This window comes from Myripristis murdjan, chromosome 7 (assembly GCF_902150065.1).
Source record: "Myripristis murdjan chromosome 7, fMyrMur1.1, whole genome shotgun sequence".
Taxonomy (NCBI): Eukaryota; Metazoa; Chordata; class Actinopteri; order Holocentriformes; family Holocentridae; genus Myripristis; species Myripristis murdjan.
The window spans coordinates 28,765,237-28,783,438 of record NC_043986.1 but is presented as its reverse complement, the minus strand read 5'-3'; the positions used below and the strand labels follow the sequence as shown (position 1 = coordinate 28,783,438).

The 18,202-nt window shown below is 41.0% G+C and overlaps 2 protein-coding genes across 3 annotated transcripts; both read right to left on the bottom strand.

The window, feature by feature from the left end:
* Nucleotides 1-211: 211 nt before the first annotated feature.
* ndufb11 (NADH:ubiquinone oxidoreductase subunit B11) lies at nucleotides 212-4,203 on the bottom strand. Its single transcript, XM_030055380.1, has 3 exons — nucleotides 3,963-4,203; nucleotides 3,390-3,520; nucleotides 212-996 (listed from the first exon to the last, which is right to left on the bottom strand). Exons 1-3 carry the CDS (start codon nucleotides 4,134-4,136, stop codon nucleotides 867-869), a joined length of 435 nt encoding a protein of 144 aa, XP_029911240.1. The 5' UTR covers nucleotides 4,137-4,203; the 3' UTR covers nucleotides 212-866.
* A 1,825-nt stretch (nucleotides 4,204-6,028) lies between these two features.
* tbc1d25 (TBC1 domain family, member 25) lies at nucleotides 6,029-18,030 on the bottom strand. Of its 2 annotated transcripts, none has more exons than XM_030055378.1 (7): nucleotides 17,880-18,030; nucleotides 16,108-16,217; nucleotides 15,820-15,974; nucleotides 15,540-15,736; nucleotides 15,265-15,453; nucleotides 13,168-13,443; nucleotides 6,029-11,935 (listed from the first exon to the last, which is right to left on the bottom strand). In XM_030055378.1, the coding sequence occupies exons 1-7, from the start codon at nucleotides 17,922-17,924 to the stop codon at nucleotides 10,196-10,198; spliced, it is 2,712 nt and encodes a 903-aa protein (XP_029911238.1). In that variant the 5' UTR covers nucleotides 17,925-18,030; the 3' UTR covers nucleotides 6,029-10,195. The 2 variants fall into 2 exon arrangements, with proteins under 2 accessions (XP_029911238.1, XP_029911239.1); XM_030055379.1 differs by having other exon boundaries at nucleotides 15,609-15,736.
* Between the last annotated feature and the right edge of the window lie 172 nt (nucleotides 18,031-18,202).

The window sequence follows — 18,202 nt, the reverse complement described above, 5'->3', positions numbered from 1 at the left end:
ATCAGAGAGAAAATTCTGTGTGCACAGCTGATGGAAACTGCTCAGTTCCGAAAAAAAATCTTTTTTTTCCCTAATATGTTATTACATCCACACTACACACACTCACCAAATGAACTGCATGAAGTATCATCAAAGCACTTATTAAGAGTTTCAAGATGTTTCAGTGTGAAATTAATCCCAAATGATAGCAAAAGGTCACCAAATCTTTTCCGTGTTAATTCAAGTTTAATTAAATATTACAAATGGAAAAATATGGATGACCCAAAGACGTGGTGTGGGCACAACTGGGAAAATACAATTTTCATTTGAATTAATTTGTTGATTCATTTTATATTCTTGGAAGAGTATATAGAGTTATGCAGAAATTGTAAGGAAAATGATGATAAAATGTACTCGTATATATTTTTCATTGTTATTTTATCATATGAATTATATGCTATTCAGCAGTGTGTTCTTTTTACATAATTTCCTCCCCTGTACGCTTCAGCAGCAAACATGAACATGTCATATCAGTGAAGCCACATGGCAAGGTTCAATCAAATGTATTTATTTTTTGCTGCATATTGTCTCCCCAGGTGCAGCTAGCTTGCTAGTTGACCCATTTCCAAGATTACTTGAGAGCGTGAAATGAATGTGGATAAATCTCTCAAGCTGACATCGTACGGAACAAAACACAAGCTTTATACTTCTTCATAGCATCTTCAGCCATATGTGGAACAAACAATTGCAGATTTACATTTGATTAACAATTAATAAACATTCAGGTTGCTGTTGAAAGAACTTATTGTCCACAAAGGATTACACAATTACAAGTACAGCATTTATTACATTATACATGTTACATGAAGTGGAGGATGTTGGACATCCTACTCTTGTCCAGTGGCTGGAAGAACTATTTTGTCAGGGTTGTAGTAGTTTTCCTCCATGAGAGGGAGGCCCTCCTGCTCCCTCTGCTTGATCAGAAGCTCTGCTTCCCTCCTGGCCCACTGCCGCATGCTGACAGAGACAGAGAGAGAGAAAAAGAAAGAAAGGAGGGGGAGAGAGAGAGAGAGAGAGAGAGAGATTAAAATAAAAAATAAAAAAAATATATACATTCAACTACATATAAAGTGTTGGATCAGGATTCCTATCATATGATGTGCATCCATTTCTGATGGATGAAACACTAAAAAGTCTTTTCCCTACAAGATCCTTCACCTTTAAGGAAAGCAGCAAAAAAGTGACAGAGCTGACATGTCACTCTCAGCAGGGTTTATGGAATAGTTGTGATAATTTTCTTACCCTCATGTCAGTCAAAACGTTGGTGATGTTAATATGTCAATATAAAATACTAGCAGTGAGCTGGCACAGCTTTGTGTCAGCCTTCCTTAAAACAACAGAAGCAGTCAGATGTTGGTTCTTTAAAATGACTCCAAACAGATAATACAAGTGCTCTGAAATCAAACTACTGCACTGCTGATACAAAAGACCAATATTTGTGGAAGTGACTTCTATATTTTCCCTGTTCACTGAGCTCTGGTCACTTTACAGCCATGTGGTGGAAAAGGGTTGCTGCCTTGATGTGCTCCTATTAAGCTCCTGTCTATAGGATTGAAATTCACACAGCTTGTCACATATTCAAGTACTTTTTAATTCAGAGCTTACAAAACACAAGGCTGAAACAAAAGTAGCTTTTCTGGTGACTACTTTGGAAATCAAGTGGTACCGAGCTGTTTTGATTTCATTCATTTTCTGGCTAAAAGTAGTTGTTGACACCTTGAATTGGAACTGATAAGTAGATACAGAGCAATATATGTTTATGTTCAATGATGTCTTCAGATAACGCTTCTTTTTAAGAGGCATTATTACAGTTGTGATCTGCGCTGACATGACAATAATTTTGATGCAATGCCATTCCAGCCTAATCTAGAACCGGCTCCATGAATTTCCGGTGAAAAAATACTAGCGGGAAGCCAAAAAACTGACACGACATGGCTCTACAAAACTGCCAGTCCAAAACTTTTAATCACTGACGTCAGTGGCTATGGGACGGGCCACTGCAACAGATTCTTCACATGTAGCATCCACTTCTGCACCATATTGATAAAACATTAGCAAAAGCAGCAGTGGCCTTCTCAACAATGAAAAGACAAGCCACGGTGATCGGTGGAAGGAACCAGCGCTTTGTTGGCACTACACAGAAATTTTACCCAAATTCTGCTACGTAACATTCGGCTCTGAGACCCGTCGAAATGCAAGCTGGTTCTCTGAAGGCACCAAGGCAAAGCTGGCTCCATCCCAGCACCAGCCAGCTGCAATAGAGTTACCAATGAGCCCCTTCAAGCCCTAACTGGAGCAGATTAGTTATACTGACAAAAAGAGTAATGCAATGTTTACAGGAGCAAGTCAGGTGTTTGAGTCCCAGTTTCATGGACTATGTGCACACAGTTTGGCTGCTTTAACCTGCTGTTGAGAGCCTTAGTAGAAACTGTGACCCCAGTCCACATTGGACTCCTAGTGACGGACATGTACTCCTGCTGCAGCACAAAAATGAACTGAGATCAGTGTTACACTGTGATCATTTTGTTGTGGTTAAACAGCCCACTATGGTGAACTGTTAAATGGTGATGTAGTATGCATATACTACATCACCTAGTATTCATATACTACAGCCATTATCGTATTGATTTACATACAAATCAAAGGCAGGCTATCAGCCTAAACGTGCATCATGTGTTAGTACCTGAAACCCCAAAACTCACTCCTAACCGTCACAACTTATTGTGCAAGTAATGCAGCCCGTGGGTTTAAGGTAAAACAACTGATAATCCACCAGGGAGTCCACACACAAGTATAAGCCGTGGCCTTATAGCAATGATTGCCTCCTGATTATCACTGCAAAATTAAACAATAATGTGCACTACAATTGCAGCAGTGGAAGAAAAAAAACACACACACAGCTAAAATAGTATAGAAGACAGGATCTGCTTACTAATGTGGTGCAAAACACTTCTACAATTTAGACTTCTGGCCTCAAAGTGTGATCATTTGGCTTCGTAACACTTGGAATATGCTGCCTGAAGTCATCTTATTGTCATTTCTTTGCCCATTTTGAAACTCTAAAGAAGCAACACTCAAGAACCAAGACCGGTTCTGTTGCTTTGCAGGGGGCTAGCACAGCACTGCACTAACCAGCTCACTGTGCAATATGTGAACATTCAAACTTCACCACTGACATGACACTGACCTGATAATTATATAATAATAATGGGTGAAATATGTCTTTAAGTACTGCCTGCTACACTGCACCTTTCCACACCAGGTTTCAAAAGGGGGCTGGCCATCCATCCCATACTTTAGAGACAGTTAAAAAGACACAAGATGTGATTAGGGTGAACACCCAGACTTACCCGTGGTCTGGTAAGTAATGCAGAAAGGTTCCCCCGATAACAAGTGCCACTGAGATGCCAAAGAAGAAGGCGCCCCTCATGTTCCACTCGTCAACCACTGGATCACTGGAGAACCCATGGTAGTCTGGGTTCTGGAGTAACACAGGAGGTATCAGCAGTGCAAGATACAACACACAACCACAGAGAGCCGCTGCCTGTTTCCCCTCCATGTCCACTGACAGATAATATCCAAGTCCTCCGATGGTTACTGACATGACATTTCTTTGTCTGTACTGATCAGTAAGTTCATTCTTTAGATTTGTCTACAGCGGTTGCCAGATCTCTGGAGAGAAACAAACCACCTGGAAACAGATGTTTAGCATATCTGCAGGCGACATATTGTTTACACGTCGCTGTGCCTGCTAACATCGCCACCACTTGGCTAGCTGGACAGTACACTTGTCTCGTGTATGTGTCTGTGAAGAACAAATATGTTTGGTGGTGTATTTTTCTTTTTAATAAATGTACTAGTACAGTATATTTCAGGCTCAGTGCCCTTAGCGGTGCCGCTAACACAGCCAGTGTTGAACTCACCTTGACATACTGGCTGACCTCGCCGTGGCTGTGGCTCTGGGCGGCGGACGGCACCTCCGTCACGGCCGTCGCGCCGGCAGCGCCGGACGGCTGCGACTGCGACACGAGCCGGACCGCTCGGTGCAGGGGAGACGGGGGTAAAATGGGTCTGAGCCGGGCCAACCGGGTCAGCATTTCGTCCGTTTTGGTATACACACGACACTGCAACCCGGAGCAGGAAGCTAAACTATTCTGTTCTTTCCTCCTGCTTTTGTTGTTTGTGTCTTGTTTTTACCGCCACCTAGTGGACTGGAGTGTGCACTTCACGGCTTGGTGTCGGGGAAGTTTTCCTTCAGGGCTTTCTGTCACAAAGTCTCTTTAGTTCTGCCAGAGAGGTTAAGGTTAGGATTTAAATAAATAAATAAATACTGCAGTCAGTTACACATTTAAGTTACATATTCAGGCTGTACCATTTCAGCATATTCACAGGTTGACTGCTTGCTTCTGAGCTGATTTCAATATTTATGACTTACAATTCCATGTGAGATCTTTAGGCAGGACCCCTCTGACTGTCTCTGTTTTCAGTCTGAAGAGTAAAGGTGACTGGACGACAACTTGCCTGAAGAGCTGGGGCTGACAGAGTCGATATCTGCTCTTTTTTTCTGCCAACCCCCCCTTCTATTTATGCGCTGAATGTTTAGGGTTAGGGTTAGTTTAAAAAGCCCTTCTGACAGAAAGCTCTTAAGGCAAACATCTCCCACATGGTCATGACCTGCAAACCCAGTTTCTCCTCAAAACTTAGGAGAAACCCGTCTTTTTTTAGCCTCAGTATCTTTATGAAAACTATTTGTATTACTGTAAGACATAAGAAAAGATCTGCAATTTTATTTAATATCACTTTACTTGCTGTCAACCTCCCAAATACATAAATGGATGAATGCACAAATGAATAAATAATAAAATAAAATCTGCAGTCAATTACACTTTTATTCAAAACCTTGACAAGTAAGTATATTTAGGAATCAGAATTGATGTGTTTAGGACTTTTAATCCCTTATGAGATCCTCAGGCAGGATCTGACTCTGACTGGACTTTTGGATTTACAGCACCCTGCCTGAAGCACTCGGGCTGAATGAGTCAAAAATGGAAGTCGGGAAATGGAAGCTGGCTTCACGCAAAACCAAACTAAATCTTGTGACTTGTGTGTGAAAAGTAGTGCCGCACTTGTTCTGCTGGCCAAAGGAAGGTCACTGGACCAGGTCAACAAAATTTTGCAAGTGTGAGGTCTGATAAATACACATGACAAAACTGAACCTCAACATTATTCATGTGCAAATGTGTCCAACGCAAATCACCACAGGCTGGCTTATGGAGTGATCAAATTCGTCTAACTTAGCGGCAGAAAACATAAATCAGCCCAGATTGAAGGTTTTTGTTTCATGTTGTGATACTGAAACTAGTAATGCATAAAAAATCCATACTTTTCTCATATGAGATTAATTCATTGTTTCAGTTTCGTTACAGAATAACCAATTCAAGACTTCTGCCAGCAGTTCTAGGTAAAGGTAAAACTCCTTTTGCAAACTAGTTGCATTGAATAGATATTTATTTGTGTAGGATATACAATCAATGATACATTGGTGTGTGTTGTATGATTAAAAAGTTCATTTTTTTGTGCACATATATAATTTAATGAGATAAACAAGTCCGTTTGAGTTTATACAAATGCACATATTGCTAGCTTTTAGTCCAGCAAGTTTCATCAATTCTTTCTAAATATTTATAGGCCTATTAAATATTATTATACAAAAACAAGGAGGCAAAACAAGGTAGAATAGTAATTGTCGCGAGAATCACAAGGGTATTCCTAAATACATGAGTTATTTTTAGTTAATGTTCAAAACAGGAGCACTAATAAAATCCAGATTTCAGTTTTGGAGGTGAGGGGTGTCCCACATTTCCTGTGATTCTTCAGCATTTTACGTTACAGACAATCAATCTATTGAGAAGCAATTAAGAAAGGGAAATTTTGCAGTGAGCTGGAAAAAAATTGCACAAAACCCAAAGAATATATATTTAAGAGAAACAAGAAAAAAAAGAGAATTTGAACATGATTACATCGCTACATTCGGGAATACTAACAAACACTTTCCTGAAACATCAGATAATCAAATGGACATAATGGCTCTGGTGTCTTGATCATTAAAGCCCCAAAGGAATTACTTTGATCCTGCAACAGCAATTATTCTGGATTATAGACTACAAGGTGTCTCAAATATAGGTCAGCCATTTTTAGCAATAATAATTTTGATCCTTTTTACTTAATCATTTAACATGATTCAAAAATCAAAACATTCAATTAAAGCATAAATTTTACACCTCTAGCACACTAATAACCAGGAAAGGTCTGTTCATACTGTTGCCTGTCATGATTTCATCTGTGCACAGTCCTGCGCTGGCAAATAAAAACGTATACCTATATTTGAAACACCCTTTATAATGGCACAAAGTAAAAACAAAAAGAAAAAAAACAAAAAAAACAGAAATGTTACGCACACCAGAAGAAAATATAAATCAATGCTACTGATTCACAACTGGTGATAATGAGGCACTTCTCTGCCAAAAAGTTGCTCGAAAGGCTGATGCTGTTGTTTTCCACGCGGTGTGGTATCGCGTCACGTTCAGCCGTTTCAGTAACCTGACAAGCACTGGTGGAGCTGACCGTGAATATGAAAGCGTTCACGGTGTATGAGCAACCGGCCTGAAAAAACACATCAGCAACCACACAAAGCGAACATGAAGGCTTTTCGTTTTGTGATGCCTCGGCATGGGAGCATTACACAAGCCTCTCTAACATCTAGTTATCGTACAGCCCAGACGGCTACAGCACAAATATGTTCACGGTTTCTTTGGGAATGTTTTTTTTTTTTTCTTTTTTTAATTTTCTTTTTTTAAACCTAAAATTCAGCAGAGTGGAACACGGAAATGTCTTTGGAAAGCGGCGATAACCGGAGTGCTAAGTTCATCACCTGTTTAAGACATACCAAAAGCAATAAATAGCATACTTCACTATGATAGGAGTCCAGGACGCACATAAGCAGTACAGTGTACAATGCAGAGAAATCCTGCACTGATTTCAAGTAGTCCTGCCAACAAGTATCTTCCTGCTGTAACACAGTCAGAAGAAAATATATAACTTAAATAAAAAAAAAAAAAAAAAAAAAAAAGGCCCTGGGCCATGTTTCCAGACAGAATTTATCAATTGCTAAACTAACTTTGAAAATAACTCAAGATTTTTTTGCTAATTAAAAGGAAATGACTTATGTATCACTATTTATTATCCCAAAGAGCTGAGGCTGGACTGTTGCTTCATATATATTCTTCTCAGACTCTGCATTTTAAAACAATATGCCAGGCAATGTTCAATATCGAACCATGTAGAAGTGACATATGAAGCTTGAGACGTCATATACCAACAGCAAGTTTGAAAATGTTTCAGTGAAATGTCAAAGCCACCCGAAACTGGAAATTTATGTGAGTCTCCTCCTGGAGTTAAGACTGCAGGCAAATCTAAATAAGCTGTATTGATTTTTCTCATGTGACGTCTTCAGTAATGAAAACATCATCGGCTGGTTTTTGTGGGAAAAGTGGACAACCACAGGCATTGATTAACTCCACCACACGGAGCCAGATATGCAAAGACTGGTGTACGTAGTAGCTGTCTAACACAAGGGATACATTTGGTTTTGATGCTTCAGAAAGCCCTGTTAGCTATTCCTGCCACATGTGAAATTTCATATTGTATTTAATAAATTACTGAAAATGAGAAGAAAAAGTGACATTTGTCTCAGTTAACTGATTCAGTCGTAACTGGTTGAGCCCCATTCAAAGCCATTGTAGAATACCCACCAAATACACTTATGACTGTGTAACAGTTAATTATAATGATGTACTTGAACAACATCTAAACACACCTGTGAATGTATAACGGATGAAAAGTCATGCATTAACCTAAAACCACCTCTCGTACCGGTGCATATGTTGCTCAGCAACAATGTTAAGCTTCTACTCGAGACTGACATTGCTAAGTGCAAATATAACACTTCATTACTGATGAGAGAACAAGAGCTTTCCAGGTTTATGCTGCCACAACACACACACACACACACACACACACACACACACAAACTCTGATGTTCCAATGTGCCTGGGCCCTTTGTTGTGCATTTTTCCGTCTCTCTTGCTGTTACTGTCCTTGAACATTTGTGTCTCTTGATTTAATCCGTGCAGTGTGCAAAAGGGCCATGATTTTCAGGGAGCTTCAGACCAGCTAAGGTTTCACTCTGCAAGATATTGTGTCAAACTACACCTCTCAGCTGGAGTGGAGCTTCAAAGGCCAGTCTCAAGAAGCTTGTTGATACTGCCTCTTGAAAGAACCATAACTTACACTTCTGTTTTAAACTAACCTGCTCACTCACTATGTAATACTAGTTAACATTAAACATAACTTTTCTTACTGTTTCTTAGACTACTGACAGGATAATAGGTCAAATCTGACATAACTGAAAGGACAAATGATTACACATACAAATCATAAGAATATGCTGTTTGGATGAGAATTTACGAATGGTAGAATGTATTTTTAACCCATGAAAACTTTTTTTTTCTGGTTGAGATTTCTCTCCCTGTATGTTTGTCCAACTATGCAATGAAGTCCAGATGCTATGCCACTTTGGAAGTGTTAAAGGAAAAATCCACCCTAAAACATTTCAACACTGGTAAGAGCTACTGATAATGCATCTTGCATTTCTAGGCCCTTTTTGTTGTTTTTGGTGTATTTTTCTTATTCTGACTGATAAATATTTCTCACGCAGTTTGACAGCAAAATAGTTTTGAAGCACCTAAATCGTCAGCAGCAAAGATCTGGTTTTAGTCAGTTGTTCAGTATCAGAGAGCGAGGGCTCTGTACCCACCTCGACCCATCATTTTGCACAGGCATTCAATAATCATACAGGAAGAAATCCATTGTGGAAGAGGCAGCCATAAGACACGTGACACTGACTAAGGGCTGCAATCACAAAACATCACAAATTTCACAAACTAATTGGCTAGTTGCCTAAATTTCTTTGGCCACACACCCCTTTTGATTCAAAGCACCAAGTTTATGCCCCTTCTTTGGGAGATTGTCAAAAGGAATTCTGGGAAATGTAGGAAGCCACTATCAAGTTGGGTAGAAAAACACTTAACTGCCAGAATATATGTGTGTCCTAAATTGATATTTCACAGTGCAAAGCAACTTCTGGCCTCAAGGAGTTTCTTGTAGATTCATTTAGTGTTATTCGCTTTCTAAATTGCAATGTCATTGTCTATAGTATTGCACTATTTATCGTTATCCCATGTTAAGTGTGATCAGCTGGCTTTGAAATGCCCTGCCCTTCATTTTTTTTTTTTTAATCAAATAAGGTTTTATAATGTTTCCCGGGCAGTAGACATTAAGCTCAAGATGCAAAATCACTGTATGGTCCTTTAAGCCAGGCTTGGTTTTTTCCTTTTCAAAATGTTATTTTGTATCTTGTGCTTTGTTCTGTTTCCATGTTTTTTTGTGGGCATGTTCTCTGTAAAGTCCTTTGAGACATGGTTATAGAAATAACTTGACTTGGTTTATGCTTAGCAGAGGGTGGATTTTTCCTTTACGTTTTCAGCTGTAACATAACTGGAGCTCTTCAGTTAAGACACTTTTGTGACTTACTTGAAATAACATCCACTTGTAAACAAAGTAAATGAAGAGGGCAACAAAGGCTAAATGCACTAAATGGCTATCAAAACACCTATCTATCACAGGGTTCACATGTCATTTTGTAAACAAACCTCAGGAAATACCATGAGAAATTATAATCAAATGAACCAGGAGAACCGTTCCCACCGCTCTGATAAACACCCTGTGAGATTCTTCTTTCAATCATTTCATCCCTTTCTCAACTACAGACTGACAGAAAATTTTCATATGTGCGTACTTTTAAGGATGATCATCTCTGAAAGTAAAAAAGACTACAGTCAGAAATGTTAATGAAAAAAATCAAACAGGATGACTACAGGCATAAGGAATATAGAGTATGTTTTGGAGCATACATAGAATAAGAAGAGTATCATTAGTAATAGCCCATTTCAATGGGGGAGGCTATCAAAAACAGATAAAAACCTCCAACAGGCCACAAATAGTCTAGTTGGGATGGGTGGTCAATGACAGAAGGAAATCAGGAAGAGGGGGAGATGGAGACTTCAGCTGTTGGGGAGGGAATTGTGGTTGCAAGGTTATAGGTTGAATTTGGAGATGAAGGCTGAGGGGATGCTAAAGGTGTGAAAATGGGCCTGGCAGAGACGGTTGAAGAGGGGGAGTGTGGAGCAGCGGTGGCTGTAGTTGGGGAGTCCGAGCTAACCTCATCTCCCTCTTCAGAGTCCCACACCTCACTCTGCAAGTAGTCTGCAAACAGCGCCTTGGCTCGCTGCAGCACCCTGCTGAGGTTGTGGCGCCGCACAAGGCGATCAAAGTGCATGGCCAGCTCATTGTAATCCAAGCTGTTCTTGATGATGTGGTCCCGATGCTCCAGCAGGATGGACAGGCACAAGAACAGCATGAAGGGGTTCCCTTTGCCAAATTCTTGAGGCGGCGGTAGAGAGCATGGTTTGATGCTGGTGTTCTCTGCCTTGGTGGAATTGGGGGTGTTGGCTGTGGTGCTGGGGGACTTGTTGCCAGGAGAAGGGAGATTGTTGGAGAATGGCCTGCCACCCGGCAACGAGGAGCCTCTTCCAAAGGACAAAATGGGTGAAGAGAGCAGAGATCGATTCTGTGCGTGGGAGGGAGAGGCAACAGATGATTTCACAGTGGGTGAAGTGGGCGTGTCGGTGCAAGTGCTACTGAGCACCTGGGCAGAGGAAGTCAAGAGCCTTGGGACTGTTCCTGGTAAGGCACCCCTTCCATTGGTTGTAGTCGGGGATGTGGATTTTGGAGAGGGAGAGTCTGGAGAAGCACCTGGCCAGCTGGAGGGTGAAGCAGAAGATGTAGGAGAAAGAGAAGCGCTGGTTTTCCAGTTTGATTGGCCACTAGGCAACAGTGAGGATGATGATATTGTGTGCCCATTAGGGGACTTCCTCTCATCAGTCACAGGAGAGGAACCGTTGTCAGTAGCTTTTATGAGTGGCGCTCTCTCTCCTGGGTCCTCCTCACTCTCCACTGTGGACTGGCGACTTGGGGTTACTGACATAGGCTGTGAAGCCATGAATTCATGGGGCGGCTCAGTGTCCTCCATATCGAAGCTGTCTTCATTTCGGGCAGTGTAGTATTTAAATTCACCAAAACTAGTTTGCTTCTCAAAAGGAGGAACAGGCGAAGCCACTTTTTCCTGTGCCACACAGGGGATATCGCAATTCCTGTCGCCTTCCTTACCATCTCCAGTGTTCTGCCTGTCCCTTTCTTCTATGCCAGGCTTCCTTCCGACATCGGATTCCTCTCTTGAAGGCCTCAGCATGTGGCGCCTGCGCTGCCTCTCTTTTTGGTCGTTATCGTCTCCCAGGCAGTTCTCCACCACTGTGTCCTTGTCCGTGCTGGACAAAGCATCATCTGTCTCTTGTGGTGGCCCCAGAAGCTCCACCTCTGTTTCAGGGGGATCTGGAGGCAGGGAGCTCCACGTCACCTCAAGCATCCTTAGCGCATCATCAAAGGCAAACTCTCGCTTAAGTTCCAGAAGCAGCCAGCGGTAACAGAAGAAAAGGTCGTCAGCTCCACGGGAAACCAGATAGGAGTAGAATTCAGGATCTGAGTACTGCAGAAGCAGCTTAAGATGCTGGAACTTAACAGACATGAGCTGCCCATCGGGCCGGAAGTTCCCCTCCAGCCGCTTCATAATGCCACAAAAGCAAATGAAAGCATGAGCCTCGTTGTCCATTACTGCGAGTATTGGGGAGGCGATGTCACTCATGCCCTGACAGTATGATATCTGCAAAACAAGTATAATTCAGTGTTATAAAAACACAACAAAGTAGCATAAGTAGCTGTGTAAGACTCATGGGGTCGCTAAATTCGGCAAATTTTAAAATTTATTGGCAGTAAGTGTAAGTCATCTTAGGAATATTATGTTTGCTATCTTAAAATTCAAGGTATCTGCAGGTATCAGCAAATTTGATTCAAAGCCTTAAAAGCTTTTCAAAGCCTTTTAAGACTGATGCCACTTTGTGTTCTAACTGATTATAACTTACAAGTTACATTTACATTGAATGAGACTGCAAAATCAATCAATCTTGTTTTGTGAGAACTCCATCACAAGTTTTACCTCGGGGAGGACCACTGTATCAATGCCACATTATTCAATCAATGAGCTTAGAATTGATGAGCTGGGAACAAAGCACAAGAGAATTTTAATGGAATCGATGATTGGTATTTGTGACCTGACAGCATTTATCCCCACTGACACCAGTTTGATGATCTTCTTACAAACTGCACAGTATGCCTCACCGACGATGGGCTTCAACCATGTCTCAAATTCCCTCTCCTCCATCTATTTATCTGAGGATTTACATTTCCTGATGTTGCCTATTAAGCACCCTGCAGCTGCATGTCAGCAGAGAAGGTCTCATTTCACTGAGACATCTTACATGAACATTGTACACTCACAATCAAATGTAGTTTTCAGATTATGTCAAATCTAACTGTACAGTGTACTACATGTATACCTACCGTACAGCCTACCAGCGCTACAGAGAGAATATCTTCATGTTTTCTCTTGGCCTTACAGAAAAAAATGTTCCACTAAAACTAATTACAAAATTTAAAATCGGAAAGTGCCGTCTAAGACATTTTAATCATTTTTAATTGCCTTCAAATTTGCTTAATAGATTTATTACTTTTTAATGACCTGCAGATATCTTGAAATTAGACGATTAAACTGCAATCATGAAAAAAATTATTTTAATATCTCAGTATTATTGAATTGTGATTTGGAGTTAACAGGAAAAACAAATATATGAGCAGGCACAGCAACTCGCAGCTCCTTTCAGCAGTGACAAGTGTGTTATTAGAGAAGTTACATGTCATAAAAAACCATAAAAGCCCTGTAATCAAAATATTGCCTTGAGCTGGTCATTACCTCTAATTGGGCGCTGGTGTGCAAGTGAATGAACTCACTGACTCTTTATACATGTACAATCTAACAGAGTGAGCAGCTTTACACACCTGTGGATGTGTGATGGCAAAAGTGGTCAGCAGGTCAGTGAGGGCAGTGAGGTGGGGGCCGTCCTCTGAGCCAGCATAGTAAGGATGGGCCCGGTCCGTCCTCAGGACGTCTTTCAAAACATTACCACGAATGAATTCCAGGTCCTCCGGGCTGACTCTCGCAGTCCACTCCCTCTTCAGCTGGTCATATTCCCTGGTCTTCCTCTTCATGTAGTCCATCCTCTCCTGGCCGCTCAGGCCGTCGGGGTAGACGTTAAGGAGGTATCGCCAAACAACCTAACACAACAGCGGGCAAAGCAAATGTTAAACAACCATTTACCCTATCTACGACTACTCTCTCCAACCAATGAACAACAACAACAATAATAATAATAAACTTTATTTATGTAGCACTCTGTTGACAAAATTACAAAACACTTTACAAAAAAATGCTTTTAAATCCAAAATAAAAGAATCAGAGGCAGATTCCTTAGAGCGTCAATGTTATTAATTTAACTGGTTATGAAATTTCTCTTTTGAAATGTTAGGCCCCTATGCTTGTTTTTTATTATTACTAATTTTTAAATTGTTGTCTGTCTCCTTTTGTGTTTTCTGTCTGTAACTCTGTGTATGTGTGTGTGTGTGTGTGTTTTTTTTTTTTTACAGTACTATCAGTCGCTGAGGATGCAGAGACATATTCTCCACTTTTCACTGACTGGATTAGTTACAAACTGGAATATAACGCTAATTACTGTCATTCAAACTTTGTGACAATGAGGTTTATGCTGGCTGGGTAGACAGCAGAGCAGGTCTACCTTAAAATAGCCAAAAGTCTCCGGATGAACTGTGACTGCATCTGATTTGTGCTAGATTTCTAAACAGGAATGTCAGGGTCACATATGCTGTCCATCTTTTTAAAGTAGTAAAAAAAAAAAAAAAGGATGAAGAACTGAAAGAAGGATCCATAGTCTAACGCTACAGTGGGAACTGGGTCCAAATTGACAACCTACTTTCCTTTTGAAACCACAGCAAAAATGAGCTGAACTCCTCCTTAACAATCTTTCTGCTGTTTCCTTGCGCCACTGTGGAACAAGTGTGGATAATGATGAGGCACAAGCTGTTCTGTTACAGCTAACAGCTGTGACAGCACATCCAAAACACAAGCACCAGGGAAACAATACATTTTAGTGCCTTTAGAGCTACTATTTTTTTTAACAGCTGATTCTCCAAGGACCAGTGTTGACAGTGGGAGTTGAAAGCTTGTCACTGGTAGATCTCCAAGTTTTATTACTAGGACTATACTTGGCTGCAGAGAAATCTACACCTCTGTCCAACAGCAGCTTGTCCTCCTATATCTGATTCGATGTGGTCATTGTTTAGGCATTTTATTACATGTTCTGAAAGTTTCCATGCTGGTCACTACAGCAGCAATCACTACAGATCGCAATAACTGCTGGCTATATAAAATGGAACATACTGATCTGAAAAACAACACAATGTAGTATACAGCGCCATCCCTTAGTAAGAGGAACTTTTAGTAAAGTTGGGCGGGGCTGACAGAGCTGCAGCTTTGTAATTATAGTCAGGAGAAGCATCAAAAGATTTATGTTGGCTTTGCAACTTTTAAGTTGGTAAACACACAGTGATGATGTTCCTACACAAGCATAATTTAAAAAAAATAAATAAATGACTAAAAATAAGGCTTGAAGCTTTCCACCTTGTTTTTTTGAGCCACTGTGGAAGCTTTGATATTTTTATCTTGTGAGAAAGGAGGATGCTGAGCTGAAGGACTGATTTATATATTCTGTTATGTCAGCCGGGATTTCTGTGTCTGCCTGTTTGTCTACTTTGTTTTGTTGAGTCTAGTTTGTTCATTGTCTAAAATAAGATGTAGTTTTTCGTTTTTGTTTTTTTTATGAACCTGGCTGATTTAATAGTGTGCAATCTACTTTCAATTTCAGCTGTGGAAATGTTTTTCATTTTGGATAAATAAGTTTAGGACTACTTGCCCAAAGGAAAATGTCAGGGAAATGTCAACCCCTGCTTTACTAGGAGCAAGGCGCTCACACTGTCACATTCTGATGGTTATGAAACACTAATATAAGACAGTTGTTCTACCTTACGTAAAGAAGGCTCCACACCACCGTGGTAGATTCGTAACCTTAGTTCCTCAGGCCGAGTCAGCTGGCCCTGTCCATTGAGGTAACTATGAAACTCAGCATCACTCAACGGGGGTTTGAAAGGCTTGATCTCCTCCCCGTAAGACCAGCTGAAAGCCTGCTGGACTCTGGAAAGGGTCCGGCCCATCTGAACATACAAAAGAAAAAAAGACTGAGTGTGTGGCCAGTCACTTAAAGACAGAGACGAGTTAAACAATTGCATGAGCAAAGGACCTGACTCAAGGCTGCAGTGAGAGGCGGGTAAAAGAGAAGGCTGACTGGATGAGGAAGGTCATCAGTAACCTGGGACAGTAGGGACTGGGTGAATGGAAGAGCAGCAGATGCCAAGGACCTTGTCTTCTCCCCTGGAAGCTGCTCCGAGCCAATTACATCTTTGGGGCTTATGATGTCCCAGTCCTCCATAACAGGACCTGCAGATGAACAAAAAGTGTCAGCTTAGTCAAACTAGAACAAACTGTCATTACTGAGTATTCCAGCGCACTGGTGTGCTTACTATCTTCTGAAGGTTTGATGTCCATCTTAAGCTGGAGATAGGGTTTGGCCGCGCTGACAAACGCGACATCCAAATCCCAGTCAGACAGCAGAGACAGATACATTTCAGCACCACTCCGATCCCGAGACAGGTAACTGATCCCAAAATTCCGCTTCCTATATCGAGAAACAAATAACAACGAAACGTTGGGGGAACATCAGCACACAAATTCCAGCTCATTAGGACGACCCTATCTGATAACATCCCAATGTGTACAGCAGTTTGGTCCAAGCTGTGACTCACTCTTACCCATTCAAGTCAAAGGCTCTGATGAGTATATGCTGTAGGACCTCCAGCGACGTTATCTGAGGATCTACAGCAAAGGAGCGAAACTCCACAGGAAGCGCTCCATCACATTTCTGTAAATGTTTGAAAGGCAATACATACATAATTAGTAATAAACAAGAGCTGGGCCATATGGATAATATCAAATACAACTATATCTTTTTTGTGGCATTTCTGCATCATTTGATAGTGACAGTAGAGAGACAGGAAAGGCAGGGGAAAGAGAAGGGAATAACTTTGCCTTGATAAGGGGTATTCAATTCTACCAGCTGAGCTACCGGGGCAGCCCATTATGATATCTTTGATGCAGTACCGTGATATTTATATTGTGAGGATATTACAAGGATGACTATAGGAGCTTCCTTATTGTACAGGGTGTCCACAAAGTCTCTTTACCATTTAAAAAATCTATTACAAACGCAGCTGATGACATATGTCAGTCTGATTTGTTCTATGTACTCAGTGGTCATCAAAGTTCTTAATCACATTGGACATCAATGACCTGAAGCAAAAGATCACTGATGCCATTGCCAACATTGATGAGGCTAAGCTACAGTGAACATGGCAAGAAATCAAGTACTGTGTTGATGTGCTTCGTGCAACTAATGGCGCCCATATAGAGGTGTATTAAATGAGGGGAAAAAAAAAAAAAAACTTCAATATCTACTCCTCATTTTGTCATAATTTCCACAGATTTGTCTATTCATTTGCTTTTGTAATAAATTTGTTAAATTGTAAAGAGACTTTATGGACACCCCATATTTACACCATGTAGATTTTGAATAAGCAGACATTAAAATGTGAATATGAGGACCAAACAGGTAGAGGTAAATAACAGAGCAGCTAGAACCATAGACACTACTAACATCATAATTTTGTTATGACTGTGCTATCCAAAGTCACAGACAGTACAAGACAATATCAGTATAGCATCAACATATCGGCTGAGCCCTACAATGATCTTGAAATTATGATCCTGCTGGATGAATATTTTATCAATCTTGTGACACATTAGGGCATAACACGAACAGACACCAACATTATCTTTTTATCTATAGCCTTTCTATTATACTACAAAAGATACAGCGACTTTGAGAGCTATACTGTAGCTTAGGACTCCTCATGAATTGGCTTTAGTGTATGACTCACTAAATGAGTCAACATCAAGCTTCTTAAAACATTAAAGCAGGTCTAATTCCAGAGCCACAGCGGGGTGTCTAAAGAAAGCAACTAGCCTGGACTGAGAGTCAGGGTTTCCCTCTACTGTCACGGCTACACTGAGTGGGCTGTCCATCCACTAAGACACTGTCATTATATTGATTTCAACCTCCAGCTGTGGTTGATCCATTTAACGTGAAGGGGTTAGGTGTCACCAGCTTTAGTGGTGTCAGACTGTAGCAAGCTAACAGCTAGCAGCCCAAACAGTCAGAGGCAGCAGGCAGCGACCAAACCAGGTAACTGTTGGGTCAACAATAATGGCGTTAGCTAAACCGCTACCAAGGTTAGGTGCTGCACTAAATGTAAACAAATACTTCAGTGTGTCATAAGTTATCTAACAGCGCCGTACCATAAGCGTCAACGGTGGTTTATCGACGTTTTGTAAAAGTACAATAGTACAATGTGTCAGTGAGACAGCTGGCTCAGCGACCATTAACATTCAGTAAATAGGCTAACGGGGCTGCTAGCTAGCTGACGTTAGCAGACTTCATTTATCACTAAAGCCCGGATCGTCTTACCTTGACTTTGACTCGTACAACCCCCCTCTCCTCCTCGCCTGCCATTGTGAAGTCTTCGTTTCGGAGCAGGATGGCTGTAGTAGAGTGTTTTACTCTCTAAAGTGACATGGTGAGGGATAATATTATGTACAGATGTGGCACTGACTGCGTTTCCGAGTTTCCTGTTTAGGAAGCGTGACTGCTTTCAGAATAAAAGTCCCATCGCTCACAGTCAGGGCTGTTGGTCATAAATCGTGACTGTCCAAGAGTCTGCAGTCAATAGCTCTCATTCATGAAACCCGAGCTGAGCCCTTTGTAGGAATGAATTAAATCGTTATTTCATT

Excerpts from the sequence above, each read along its gene's own strand:
- ndufb11 (XM_030055380.1), bottom strand. The coding sequence starts at position 4,136 with ATGCTGACCCGGTTGGCCCGGCTCAGACCCATTTTACCCCCGTCTCCC. Across the intron at positions 3,521-3,962 it reads AGGTCAGCCAGTATGTCAAG|AACCCAGACTACCATGGGTT; the intron begins GTGAGTTCAACA and ends GTGTTACTCCAG. Across the intron at positions 997-3,389 it reads CATTACTTACCAGACCACGG|CATGCGGCAGTGGGCCAGGA; the intron begins GTAAGTCTGGGT and ends TGTCTCTGTCAG.
- tbc1d25 (XM_030055378.1), bottom strand. The coding sequence starts at position 17,924 with ATGGCAGGCGAGGAGGAGAGGGGGGTTGTACGAGTCAAAGTCAAG. Across the intron at positions 15,454-15,539 it reads TCACTGCAGCCTTGAGTCAG|ATGGGCCGGACCCTTTCCAG; the intron begins GTCCTTTGCTCA and ends TTGTATGTTCAG. Across the intron at positions 11,936-13,167 it reads TTGCCATCACACATCCACAG|ATATCATACTGTCAGGGCAT; the intron begins GTGTGTAAAGCT and ends CTTGTTTTGCAG.